At 37.3% G+C, this 13,112-nt stretch overlaps 1 protein-coding gene across 11 annotated transcripts in view; it reads left to right on the top strand.

The window, feature by feature from the left end:
- The window catches only part of ROBO1 (roundabout guidance receptor 1), a 684,183-nt gene that overhangs the window by 560,659 nt on the left and 110,412 nt on the right, over window positions 1–13,112 (top strand). For all 11 annotated transcript variants that reach the window (XM_085589936.1, XM_031505944.3, XM_085589954.1 and 8 more), the window contains one exon: window positions 11,708–11,865. In XM_085589936.1, the coding sequence (XP_085446062.1) occupies window positions 11,708–11,865 (158 nt within the window). The remainder of the gene's footprint in view (window positions 1–11,707; window positions 11,866–13,112) is intronic.

Raw genomic sequence — 13,112 nt, 5'->3', positions numbered from 1 at the left:
CACATGGGGGGAGCCCCAACTCTGTTCACTCCTTCCTGCCAGCAGTACAGCAGACTCTGCTAACAGGCAGTGTTTCTCTGATTTTTCCTCAGTAGCACTTACTGCACATTAAATACTAACATATTGATCAGCTGGCACTTTGCCTTCAAATATCTCATAGGGACTGAAGCCAGCATGAGAGTCCAAATGCAGAAGTACTTTTCTGTATGACTTTACTGTCTTTTACCATTTATGATAGCATATAAATCTCCAAGAGCTGCAATTCAGAGTTCCAGCTTGGTGAATTTGGTGTGTCTGTTTGCTTTCAAAACCATTTTTCATTGTTTTAGCTATTAACTTTGCTACTTTTTGTAATGCTCTTCATAGAATTTTATTATTGGAAGTCTTCAGATGATTTCCTAAATTATAAAATGTCACTGTAAATCATAAAGACGCCTGTCTTGAGATTTTTCAAATCCTGAACAATAAAATAATGGAGTGTATGATATTTTGCCTTTGTATAGTGGGAAAGCAGAATGATTCATTTCTTAGAATATGTCTGAAATAGAACAAATGTTTGCCTGTTCCATTTGGGATCTAACTGAAAGCAGTTAATTGAATTAGATGAGGACTATATTTCTCTATGACCTCTGTGTAAGGCTGTCTGCCATTTTCCCCTGAGGTGATTCCCTGCATTGTTTTCTAAAACCAGCAAAAGCAATTTGGAAAGTATATGATACTTGGCATAAATGTAATTTTGAAATGGTTTATCCATGTCTACCATGGCAATCACTTGTCAACTTACATCTTGGATGTTTTAGGAAGTGAAAAGCAAGATAGCATTACCACAAGGATGATAGAGTCACACACTGGGGAATGCAGGGTGTAATTGGTGAAACATCCACTGTCTAACTGAGCTATGTCCTGCTGTATAGCAGTCTGCAGAGCTGAACAAAGACAGTGGAGCTCTGTGGTCTGGAGATTCTACCAAGACAATAAAACTGTATACAATAAGGGAACAATAGAACAGAGTAAAAGTGTGTGTAATAGTTCAGCAACATTTCTCAGCTGTGTGGCCTTGCTGTAGTGCGTGGTGCCAGCAAATGCTGTTCTTAGCTCTGCTGTTATTTAGAATGAGCCACTCAGCCCTATGAAGTGCCTGCATCTTGACCCCTCTGACTGATGTTTCAGGCTTGACCTCATGTGTAATGGGGGAATATAATTTTCCAGAATATTAAAGAAGCAGCTTAGCTGTTTGAGTGTGATAATGATACTGTATATTCTCTGATATTAAAATGTCATTTTTTTTCAACCACTTTAAGAGCATAATGGGGATTTTTTTCATGGAAATAGGGTCCTTTCAAAAAAATGTTGATGGTAGTGGTACAGTTATAACACCCTAGAATTTGCATGCTAAGCAGAAGGATGGGGCTAAAATTGTTGTGTGTACGCAGCACCTTTAGCAGAACATTCACATAGGGCATATACAGATTTAGAACTACTGCAGAAAAATTCTTATCAAGGGCATGGAAATCTTTATTTCTTTGCACATTTCTCGTCTTAAAAGTTTTTGACTCCTTCAGAGCAAAAAGATGATTATAAGCAAACATACAAGTATGGTCAGCATTTAAGTCTTTCCTGTACTACAGGAAAGGTGATGCCAGCTTCATTGGCAAGACTCTGGAGCAGTTGTTTCACATCTTTTAACAGCACAGGTTACAATAAATGAGGTTTATTCAGCTTTTGCCTACTGAGGGGGCTTCCGTCTTGGGAACTGTGGGAAGAGTGTAAGTTTTTTCACAACAGAAGCCAGCATAGCTTGCTATTTGAGAGAAACACCTTTTAACTCGATTGCAATCTAACTTCATTCTAGTTAAATTCTAGCTTTAACCTTTCATTGAAAAACTGGCTAAATGTTTGTTTCTGTCCTTGCTACATGTATTCCTTTATTCTGAATTAGATGACAGAGGCATCTGTGTTGGTTTTCGTATTCTTCCTTGACAAAGAACTCACTTCTGTTCATTAAATAAGCTTGGTGAGTAGTTAAGAAAAACACTGGAGTTCTGGTGAAGTGTCTTCTCACCTTTTTCTTTCTTTGGTCCTTCTAGCTCTTCTTTTCAGATATTTCTTTATGATGTAATTTGGATGGCCAAGATATGCAGCATCTTAATCTGGTTCTTTTTCTCCATTATAATCTGATCTGAAGGAAGGCCAGTGCAACCAGGAGCTCCTTGCAAACTAAATATCAGAATCTTTGTTTGGAGCGTGGAGAGAAAAATCTTCCTGTACAGAATGTGGACAAATCCCTGGATATAAAGATGCACACCCTTCTTTGCCATATAAAAATTAGTTTGTAATGTCTGAAGGGCACTTCTTGGCTGAGCTGTGTCTAAAGCCCCTTGGTTTGTGTCTGTAAATTTGGAAAGTTGCTGTGTTAGTCATGTTGAAAATAGTCTGTAATCTAGCATGATTCAAATAACCTCAAAACAAAATGTAAAATGTAAAACTACTGCTACTAGTACTACCAGAAAATACCTGAAAATATTTAATATTTATGACAAATGAAAGGAAATAATTGCCGCGGTCTGTAGAAATTAATCTATTCTTCTAGGAGGTAAATTCTTAGTTACAGTTAGTAGATGCCTTGTCCTGGAGCACAATATGTGGAAGACATTGAGAGGGATTGCTCTTCCTACACAGTCACTCAAATTAATAATTAGGTCCCTTCTCCTTATCTATTTTCAATTTTCAATCAACCTAAGGGATACTCTGAGCTGCGTGCCTGAGGCATCACAGATCCTTCAGGATTTAATTAGGTTTCCCAGTGCTGCAGCACGCTCTCTGAGGCCTGTCAGTTACCCTTCCTCACAGGAGTTAAAATTACTCTTTATATGACTTACCAGATTTGGTCATTTAATTGATTCTCAATTCATCATCTAATCCATTTACAATTTCCTTTCCACACATGGAGATACTGTTATAGGCTGACAGCTATGTTGCCCAGTAAGATTCCAGGCAGTACTTAAACCCCAAATCTTAAATGAGTGAAATAAATTCAGACACTCTGAGTGGTTTCCATATTTTTTTGTAATGGTTTTCAGTAACTTTCAGCCAATGGTTTTTACAGAAGTCTTTTTTTTTTTTTTTTGATCCTGCTTCTTAAGCACGCCTTTCTTTCTATTAACAATTGGGAGTTTCTTAATTACAGTAACAAATGACAATAGATATATTTATTTTAAAGTCTTCTATGCAGTCATAATTTTATTGCCAAATGCCTAAATATTTAATTGCTTTTGCAATGTAACATATTGCTCGATTCAATCTTATGACATATATTTGCCATCAGCACCTTTTAAATATGTGATCCAGTTGGTGCAGCAGTCCTAGATTTCCTCCTATTGCAATGGATTAGAAGCAGGGTGGTCTTTTATTTGCTGACATGTATTGCTGAGTGTCTTAGGGAATGACACTTTTCCAGAGATGGTAATTATTAATCTTCAATAAATGCAAAGATCCTAATTTGATGATGCTGTATTGAATCATCAAATGGTTTGGTTTAGAAAAGACCTTTAAGCTCATTGAATCCAGCTGTTAGCTCTGACAAGTTCACCACTAAACCATGTCCCAAGTGCCACATGTGCATGTCTTTTAGATCCTTCCAGGCATGGGGATTCCACCACTGCCCAGAGCAGCATATTCCAATGTCTGAACACCCTTTCAGTGAAGAATCTTTTTCCTAATGCCCAACCTAAACCTCTCCTGGTGCAACTTGAATCCATTTCCACTTGTCCTGTCCTTTTTTGTTACCTGGGAGCAGAACCCAACCCCCAACTTACTGAAACCTCCTTTCAGATAGTTGTAGAGAGTGATCCTGAGCTTCCTTTTCTCCAGGATAAACATTCCCAGCTCCCTCAGCTGCTCCTCATCAGCCTTGTGCTCCAGACCCTTCCCCAGCTTTGTTGCTCTTCTCTGGACACACTCCTACACCTCAATGTCCTTCTTGCAGTGAGGAGCGCAAGATTTGACATAGGATTCAAGGTTTGGCCTCATTATTGCCATGTACAGGGGGACAGCTATTCCTTTGTTCCTGCTGGTCACTATTCCTTATTCGGGCCAGGTGCCACTGGCCTTCTTGGCCACCTGAGCAGAACCTGGCTCATGCTCAGCTGTGTCAGCAGCACCCCCAGGTCCTTTTTGGATGGGCAGAGAAAACGCAATCAATCAAAGCCATGATTTTTTTTAGAGAGAATCCATTTTAAAACAACTTAAAGGTTACAGTAGTGGAGACAGTACATTTTGTTAACATTTTAGAAGTGTGGTCTAATTTCACTGCTGCTGTTTTCTCCATCTGTCACTTCTATTTAACTCTGTTGGTTCTGTTTGTCAGTGCTAAAACAAAGCAGTCTTTCTTTGTAGCTTTGGCTGTCGGTGCTCTCTGCTGGTGTCATCAGCCAGGTGGTACTAATAATGTTGTACTAAATTACATTGGCTGGTAACATGAACTTAATGCTGCTTTCTGACACCTTTAATCTGTTAACGTTCTTACAGCAGAATGTGGTACAAGATTCAGTAAAATCTTTAGCAGATCTGCGTGTTTGATGAGAGGCAATTTCTTGTTGCTGGAAATTCTGTATTAGTCTGCTGGGTCGTAGCAAGTTTTCTGAACTAAAGCATTCTGTATATACCATTCAGTATTTAATTAATTCTTTAAGTGATTTTTTTTTCATTCATTCAAGTTAAATGCTATTCTTCAGTACTCTTAACTTTTCAAAATTTAAATTATTTTTGAAATTTCTATATGCCTCTTACAATGTCTACCAAAATCTAAAGCGTGGTGTCATTTAAAATTTAAAAATAAATCATTGGCAATATGAGAATAAGCATAATAATAAAAGGCAGCTCTTAAACTGATTTAATGTCTACAAGAAAGGAATTTTGAAATCTTTTCTTTGAAATAATTTAATTAACCTTTCTGTTTCTTCCATAGTGACATCATAGAGGAAGTATTTATGAACCAGGTGTTTAAACTAAATTAGTTTATCTCAGTGTTAATAAAGTAGAAAAAACACAGTTGTTTTACTGAGGGGTTTTAATGGCAGTTTCCTCTCACTAAAGGAGATCTTGAAATAGAAATATGTATAATGTTGTGATCTCAATTACATAGAGTCGGGGTAAAGGTCTGGACTACCTCATACAAATACATGTGACTACTAAGCAAAAAGCCATTTGATTTTAAAGTGCTTTTGTTTCTGCAGACTTTGAGGTGGTAAGGTTTCCTAATGGGCAGAGTTTAAAGCAGAGCAGGACAGCACCATGTGAATAGATGATGTTGAATGTATGGTCATAAATGTATAGCCACAGATTATTACAAATAGATCTCTGCTGTGCTGGTTTCAAGTGGTGGTCGTTGCTTTAGAATCAGCCTCTTTGCAGGGAGCAGCCTCCTCTGCGTGGAAGCTGTTTGCTGTGAATTCTCAGACTGTCAGAGCAGTGCTCAGTGCTCATGTGGTTTCTGAGGCTCAGGGAAGGCTGAGAGAATATTAGAGATGTGGATACTGAACTGATTGACATCTGCGTGCCTGCAGTAGGCTTTCAGTCCAACTGAGCAAGGGGCAGTGCTGCAAGGTAGGAAACATCAGAGAACTGGAAATGATGGAAGTGAGCAGCCCTAGGCATGCTGGCTGTGACTTCCAGCCTCTTGGAGCCTGGTGGAAGTGTAGACATCTTTTGAAGCATTCCATACGGCACTGCTGGACTCAGTGACTGCATGGAATTATTGCCTGCATTACAGGAGTGGTCTTGTTAGATGATCACAACAGTAATTTCTGACTATTTATAGCTCTACTCCTTCTGTTCCTTTTTAATGGCTATTTATTTTAGTTAACACCAATGTTGACCTGGTTTTAACACCTTCAGAAAGGAAAAGAAAGCGTTTTTTTTCAGGGAATAAGTTTTTCTTTAACTTTTTATGGCTGCATGGAGACTTTTAGGGAGGTCTCTGCAGAAATAATACTTCTCATTTGTAAATGATCAATTTTTTTGGTCAAACCAGGTAACAGTTTAATGAGGTCTAAAATATAATATGGTAACACATGGGTTGACTTAAATTTGATAATGCATACCTTTGTTTGTTTCTTTTTTGCTTAATTAGGTGCTCTAACACTTTCTCGTTAGTGGCATGCATGTATTAAAAATTATATCCTAATATCTATATAAATTTCATGCCAGCAAAGTCTTTAAACAAGGTATTATAATTCTGGCTGATGCTTAAACTAGTTGTAATTAAAATTAAGCACCTGGTTTGAAGCACTGTTCCAACCGACAACCATCTTATATTTGAATGCCAAAAATGTCTGGCGTGTCTCAGTAAATTTGAATTACAAGTTCAGTAGGTAATGGGGAAAAGGGATCACTGCTGATCCTAAATTACAGGAAGAGTTTTGCTTTTGAATAACAGCTCAATCCTGACTAAGCAATAATTAGTTTCTCTTTGATTACAGCTTCATGGGATTAGAAGATTTATATAACCTCCTGAATCCTATTTTTATTTTCCTTATGTTACAGGCTTTCAAAGCAAGCTCTCATTTTTGTTGTTTTTTTCATCATACTTTATTAGTCAAAGTATTAGGAGGAAACTTAGTTTGTAAATACTGCTCTTTTGTTGGGGAGGAAAAAGGAAAGACAGAAATACTTTTTTATATATTTGAAGGAATGAAAATAGTAGAACTGATGGATATTAAAAAATATTTAAAATCTATTACAGCTTTTAACAAAATTACCCAAAAGGCAGGGCAGTGGGCCACTCAGGTTTGTATTTAGCTTGTTTGGTGTCAGGAGGCTTTTGTTCGCTGTTGGGAACTTGTTCATTAGCTGAGATCTAGTTGTTCTTCAAAGAAATGAGGTCATCATTTCTTCTGTTTATTTCACTTTCTTTTTCCACTAGTTTTGAGGCACATTCAAAGGAAGATTCAAATTATATTCATGCTGAAAGAGTGGAGCTTGTTGGGATGTCTTCTCTTAAATAATTGTGCCATACTTTGGCTCACCAGTCTCTCTCTAAGAAGCAGACTTGGAAAATAGTTTGTTTTTTGTGGGATGGTGCAAAAGAGTTAATGAAAAGCAAGTCTGAGTGATGCCTTTTTATAAGAATTAAAATGGATTATAATTGCCTTGTTCTGATTCAGAAACTTGTAGCACAAGAATCGTTTTTCTCTTCCTCTGTTCACTGGGTAGCTGTGGCTGTAAGATCTTGCTTGATTAGGGATCTCAGATATATTTTGGTGCATTGCTTTGAACTGATCTGGCATGAAGTGTCTGGACTGGAACAGACCTGTAATCAAAATTTTCAGGAAATTTTCTGATTTCCAGATCTTAAATTATACCTGTTAAGGCATGATATCCACAATGTCTGATGGTAATTAGTGTGATCCTTACAAATTCATTCTTTTCAAGTATTGACTAGAACTTTCTGGTTGGCTTATTTTATCTTGACTTTTATATATCCCTTTCAAATCAGTTATTTAAAGATAAAATGCAGCAGTAATCTTTCTGAATTATCTATAGTTTATATAGGCAAAAATATCCTGCTTATTTTCCTCCCATTTCACCTTGTAGTGTCCCCTACTCTTTTTCATAATAGGCAACAAAGAATTTAAGAAAAAACCATTGGGTGCTGCATTTTGCAAAGCACTGTTTTGGTGCCATCCCTGGTTGTGAATAGAAATTCATGTTTATTATCAATAAAAATTTATTCTCAAGTGGTTGCCAGCTCCCTTCTTCCCTGAGAAAGATTCTCTGGGGAAAGTATAAATCTTTAGTGGATTGAAGAGTACATGATATGAAGTAGTTGTGTGAGCAGTTGACTTTTAAGTGGAGCTACAAAGGTTGCTTTGGAACCTGAATAGTTGAGCATCTTCACACAGCAAGATCATGGACTTGTCCCAGCTGTGCTGTCATGATGGTTGCAATCAACCTTAATTTCAGAAAATATCAGATAAAATGAAAGAAGACCTTAACCAAGGTCTGGCAAAAAATGGGGAGGAGAATGTTATATCTTTGAAGATTCTTTTTAAAAATGAAATAAAATCAAATGTTTTCTTAATATCTTTTTTTTTCATTCCAGCTGCATATATGTAGAAAGAGGTGAAATTTTACCTTTAGGTGACAAAAAGCATTTGCTGTCGTGGATTGCAAAGTATACGTCTAATATAACTTAAAAAGGAAATGTTTTCTCAATTTACAGTAAGCCTTGACTATGAAGAACAGGAAAGAAAAAGTTCAGGTTTTTTCAGTAAGGGCTGAAAATTTTAGATTTATAACTTCATTCAAGATTGCCAGGGCCTGAGGCAAACAAAACAGAGCATGTATCTACTTTACAGCTGCAAAAATAATTACGATGACTATCTGTGGAGTAATCTCTAATGGATTATATTTTGTTAGCATTTCATTATGTGATGTTAGTGCCAAAATAATTCATAGTAAATGGGGAAAAAAATACTTGTTTTGAAGTATCTGTGGCCTGGACCTTTGATGTCCTCCTAGGCATTCTATTAAAGACTGGTTAATTTAGGAAAGGTCTTGGTTTGCAGGCAAGGTACTGTGCTTGTCAAGCTATTATAAGACTAAGAAGTGTAGAAATTACAGAAGTAATTTGGTTTTATTATGTAAGTACTGGACTTCTTTGTTGCTTCAAAGGTGCTAAAGCCATCTGAGGTGCTATCTTATAGTCCTTTCTCTCAAATTTATGAGTTCTTTCAGACTTGAAAAGCACTTATGCGTTATTAAGATCACTTGATTTAATTTTTTAAAACTTCAGGCTGCTTATTTTTATATGTCTCTTAAATTTATCCAAGTGATACAATCTTCAGCAGTAATAACATGCTTCTTACTCATGGTCAAAACACCCCTTTTTTTGTGTTGCAATAGAACTGTTGCACAGCAAATCAACTCTTGTGCACTTTCATGTGTTGTTGGCACTGGGAACTGGATCTCTGGGAGGGAGGGGTTAGTAACTTAGGGCACTTTCTGTGTCTTCTTTAATGTTCTTTAATTTGAAGAAGTAGGAAGAAAAAATTAAATAATACGATCAGTGGCTCCAAGCCAGATTACGTCTCTAAGGTATTAAATAGAAAAAATTGTTGGACTTTCAATAGAAGCAGTGTCCAGCTGTCCATTTGCAGTGCATGATTTACAGTGATCCATGTGTCTGGATGGCTTGAGGGTTTCTTGGGAACACAAGAAATTGTCTTTGGCCATTAACACCAAACTCAATGTAAGCAGAACAAGGATATGTAACATTTTCAGTGTATGTGAGTAGTGTTTTAACACTTCCATAACCAAAAATGAATTTGAAGTGCAATTTTGGTGCATAGATATATAAGGGAATACAGTAAGCAAGATGTAAGAGAATGCGGATTGAACATAATAAAGTTTTGTTCAAGGCAGAAGGGAGTTTAAAAGATTGATATTTTTTAAAAATATGAACTGAAAATATTTTCAGTTTTTCCCAACTTCATAGAAGGAAAATATGTATGAGTCTTGGCTTTAAGGAAGATAAATACTTTGATCTAAGGTTCAGCATGTTTTTTCAGGCTTTTATACAGTAAGAAATAGGTACATTTTCTTTGTTGTGTTGGTTTTTGGGTTGTTTTTTTTTAATAAACTCTGTACACTAGGTCTGTTGGAGAGACCTAATCTGTACAAGAGAACATGGTCATGCAAAAGCATCTTATTGTTGTAGACTTGATGACTTCCAGGGGCCCCTTCCAATCTAAATTATTCTGTAATATCTTCTTTAAGTCTTATAATTCTGTTCTATTAGTTTGTATTGTTAATGTGATAGAGACATTTTATCCTTGACTATACTCTTTAAGAGCATCAGTATATGCTGTTTTCAGGGCATCCAGAAATTTCAGTAATTGAACTGAAATATTAGAAATGTGAGTGCTTCAGGGTGAAAGAGGTTTAGTAAATTCAAATGTTTGGTGAGATCTGTACTATATTTAAGTATTTTTGACACACATATATTCTTTGTTATTTCTGGAATTTATGTCCTTTATCTAGAATAGTGGCAACATATTCTTTATTTATTATTTCTGATTCCTGCATACGCTTTTGTATCAATGTGGAACTTTCCCAGTTGTGTATTGCATTCTAATAAAAGCAGGCATGAGGAAGGTGTATATACCTCTGTCCCAAAGCAGGTGACCTATTTGCCCTCAGACCACTTTAAAAGGTCTTACCAGTGTGAAAGACCTTACAGAGGGGGATGGCTTAGTGGTAGCACTGTACCTGCCAATCTGTAAGAGCAACCACATTCCTTAACAGCTGACATAAATCTCACCTCCCCTTGAAGCAGCATTAACAAATAAACTCCTGTTTACTAGTGAATGTCCATGTATCTGGGGTCCATGGCTTGGAGGATATATATATATATTTTGCTGCAGCTTCGTGGTATTATTTACTATGGACACAAGATTGTTGCAGGTAGCAAGAGTGACATACAGCTGTGTAAAAATCCTGAGAGTCCTCTGGGGGTAGTGTGCTTTTCCATTACCCTATCCTTTGTTCAGTGTGGATGGAGGAACAGCAGTGGAGAGGACTAGAATGTTATGTTTGTTATCATTTGAGTTATTTATTTTTAGATTAAACCTAATGCCACTTACTTGGCAAGGCTTAGAAATGCCATTATGCTGTTAAACCTTGTCCCTGTGTAGTGGTCTGTTGAGCACAGGATGTGATGTCTGTACTTTCCCAGAAAGAAAAATAATCCCACAGCTATTGATAAAATCCATAGTGGATGACTGGAGGAAACTAGAGTTGGGCTTGGCCAAACGATGAGAAAGAACAAATTCTAGTAATGAAGCTGCAATAAAAATGTTTATTTGCATGAAAAGGTGGTAAAATTGACTTCTAAATAAAGGATGTGGTCCTGGTTTAGGCTAAGTGACAACTACCAGGGATCAGGAATGGTTTTTAATATTTTTCCTTTAAAAAGACACAAGCCAAAATGCAAATAGGAGTTTGGCTAAGGCTGGGCAAATGTTTAGTGATTTGTAATGCCATCAAAGAACTGGGAAGTTTATTTAGTTCATTGATTTTTGCCCAAAATTCAGAAATGGGTCCAAATTTTATGGCCAGTGGCCAACCCTTGACAATAAACTTCTGAGTTACTGGCAGGCTGACCTTGTATCTCAGGAAAAAAGGAATAGAAAGCAACCTTGGTAGTGCTTCACCCCAAGTCACATTCTACCTCAGCAGAAGATACTGTGCTTGAAATCATGCTCAGGATACTGAAACATGGAATGCTTTGTGTTGGAAAGGACCTTAAAGACCATCTCATTCCACTCCCCCTGCCATGGGTAGGGGCACCTTCCATAGACCAGGTTGCTCAGACCCCATCCATCTGGCCTTGAGCACTTCCAGGGATGGGGCAGCCACAGCCTCTCCAGCCAGTCCATGCCAGGGCCTTGCCACCCACACAGTAAAGAATTTCTTCCTAATATCTAATCTAAACCTGCCCTCTTCCAGTTCAAAGCCATTACCTCTAGTTCTCTCACAACATGCTCTTGTAAAAAGTCCCCTTCCAGCTCTGGTGATTAACTGATCTGTTTGTTAATGTAAAATACAGTGACAACAGGCACCATTAAAGACCAATAAGAAACAGTTTGCTGCACTATTAGTATATATTATTGAGTAATTTTTTGCTTCATTGCCTTTATTCTTTCAGTTCTACGGGATGACTTCAGACAAAATCCCTCAGATGTCATGGTAGCTGTGGGGGAACCTGCAGTGATGGAATGCCAGCCCCCGAGAGGTCACCCAGAGCCAACTATATCATGGAAGAAAGATGGGACCCCTCTAGATGACAAAGATGAGAGAATTACAGTAAGTATAAAAAGGTTTTCCAAACAACACAAGAATCAACTAATCCAAAATTTCTGGTCACTTGAGCCTGTGGGCATCTCTGGCTGTGCTGTCCTTCCTAGGATGTGTCCTCTCCTGGCCTCACAGGCAAGGGCTAGTTTGCATTTAGCTTGGAATGTAATTTCTTATCTCCTAGTACTTCATTGCAGGCTATGCATTTGTTTGTTAAAGAGACCTATGCAAAACCTATGTCCTTCTCTTCCTCAAAAGAATTAGAAGCTTGTGGAAATGAAACTTGTCATACTCATCACTGTCCTATAATTTTCACACTTTTTATCCACCTACAAATTTTTGCAACCTGTAATATCTGCCTTTAGCTGGAAAGAGAAACTACAAGTAGTCTTGGTGAGATCTTTTGTAATTCAGCTGAAAATAGCACATGCAGGAAAGTTGTGTGTTGTATTAGAAAGGATAAAAAAAGGTTTGGGGATATAGGCACATTTCTTTACAGATATAATGGCTTATCCTGCAATCTTAAGTAAATCTGTTTTTTCATTAGAGGTGTTGTCATACTCATTTGTATCTGTAGCTTGCTGAATACAGTGCATGAGTATTCTAGAGTATGGATAAAGCAGCTTCTCAAATCATAAAATTAGCCTTTTGAAACAGTAAGCTGGTGAGCCTAAACGTCTTGCAGAAATGGCATTGAAAAATGGGATTCAAAAATCAGTTATTCACTGCCAATGTGGTGATAGGAGAAACATCCTTCCACATGAGAGAAACTATCATCTGAAAGCACATACTGTCCTGTTGGTACTGGAAAGATTTCTAGTGTAAAGCAGGATTAGAGGCACATACCATTTACATGCCTCAATCACATACCAAAATGAGGGAAAGATACTCTTAGACCCCAGCAACCTAAGTATAAAATTACCATTTTGGTTTGAGATTGAAATTGCCTGTTATTCCATTTATTTTTTACAAACAGGGCAAAGCCCAGGCATTTTGCAGTTGTGGCGTATGCATACATTTAAATTTTTAAGTACCCTACCCAACCTATACTGATTGCTGGCTATTAACTCCATTCCTCCAATCATACTTGCTAAGAACTTGCAATTTCCTTTTCAAATCTCCTTCCAACTGTGACAAGGCAATTGACCTGAGATAAAGAGAAGATTCCAGTGCTACCTATGTTGTTTTTTTTTTTTTTCCTCCAGGAAGCGCTTTCTAAACTTGCATTTTTTATTGCTATAGTTTATTCTCTCGAA

The sequence above is a fragment of the Lonchura striata genome, chromosome 1 (assembly GCF_050655825.1).
Source record: "Lonchura striata isolate lonStrDom1 chromosome 1, ASM5065582v1, whole genome shotgun sequence".
Classification (NCBI taxonomy): Eukaryota; Metazoa; Chordata; class Aves; order Passeriformes; family Estrildidae; genus Lonchura; species Lonchura striata.
The sequence above is the reverse complement of the archived record's forward strand: the minus strand, read 5'-3'. Positions and strand labels throughout refer to the sequence as shown.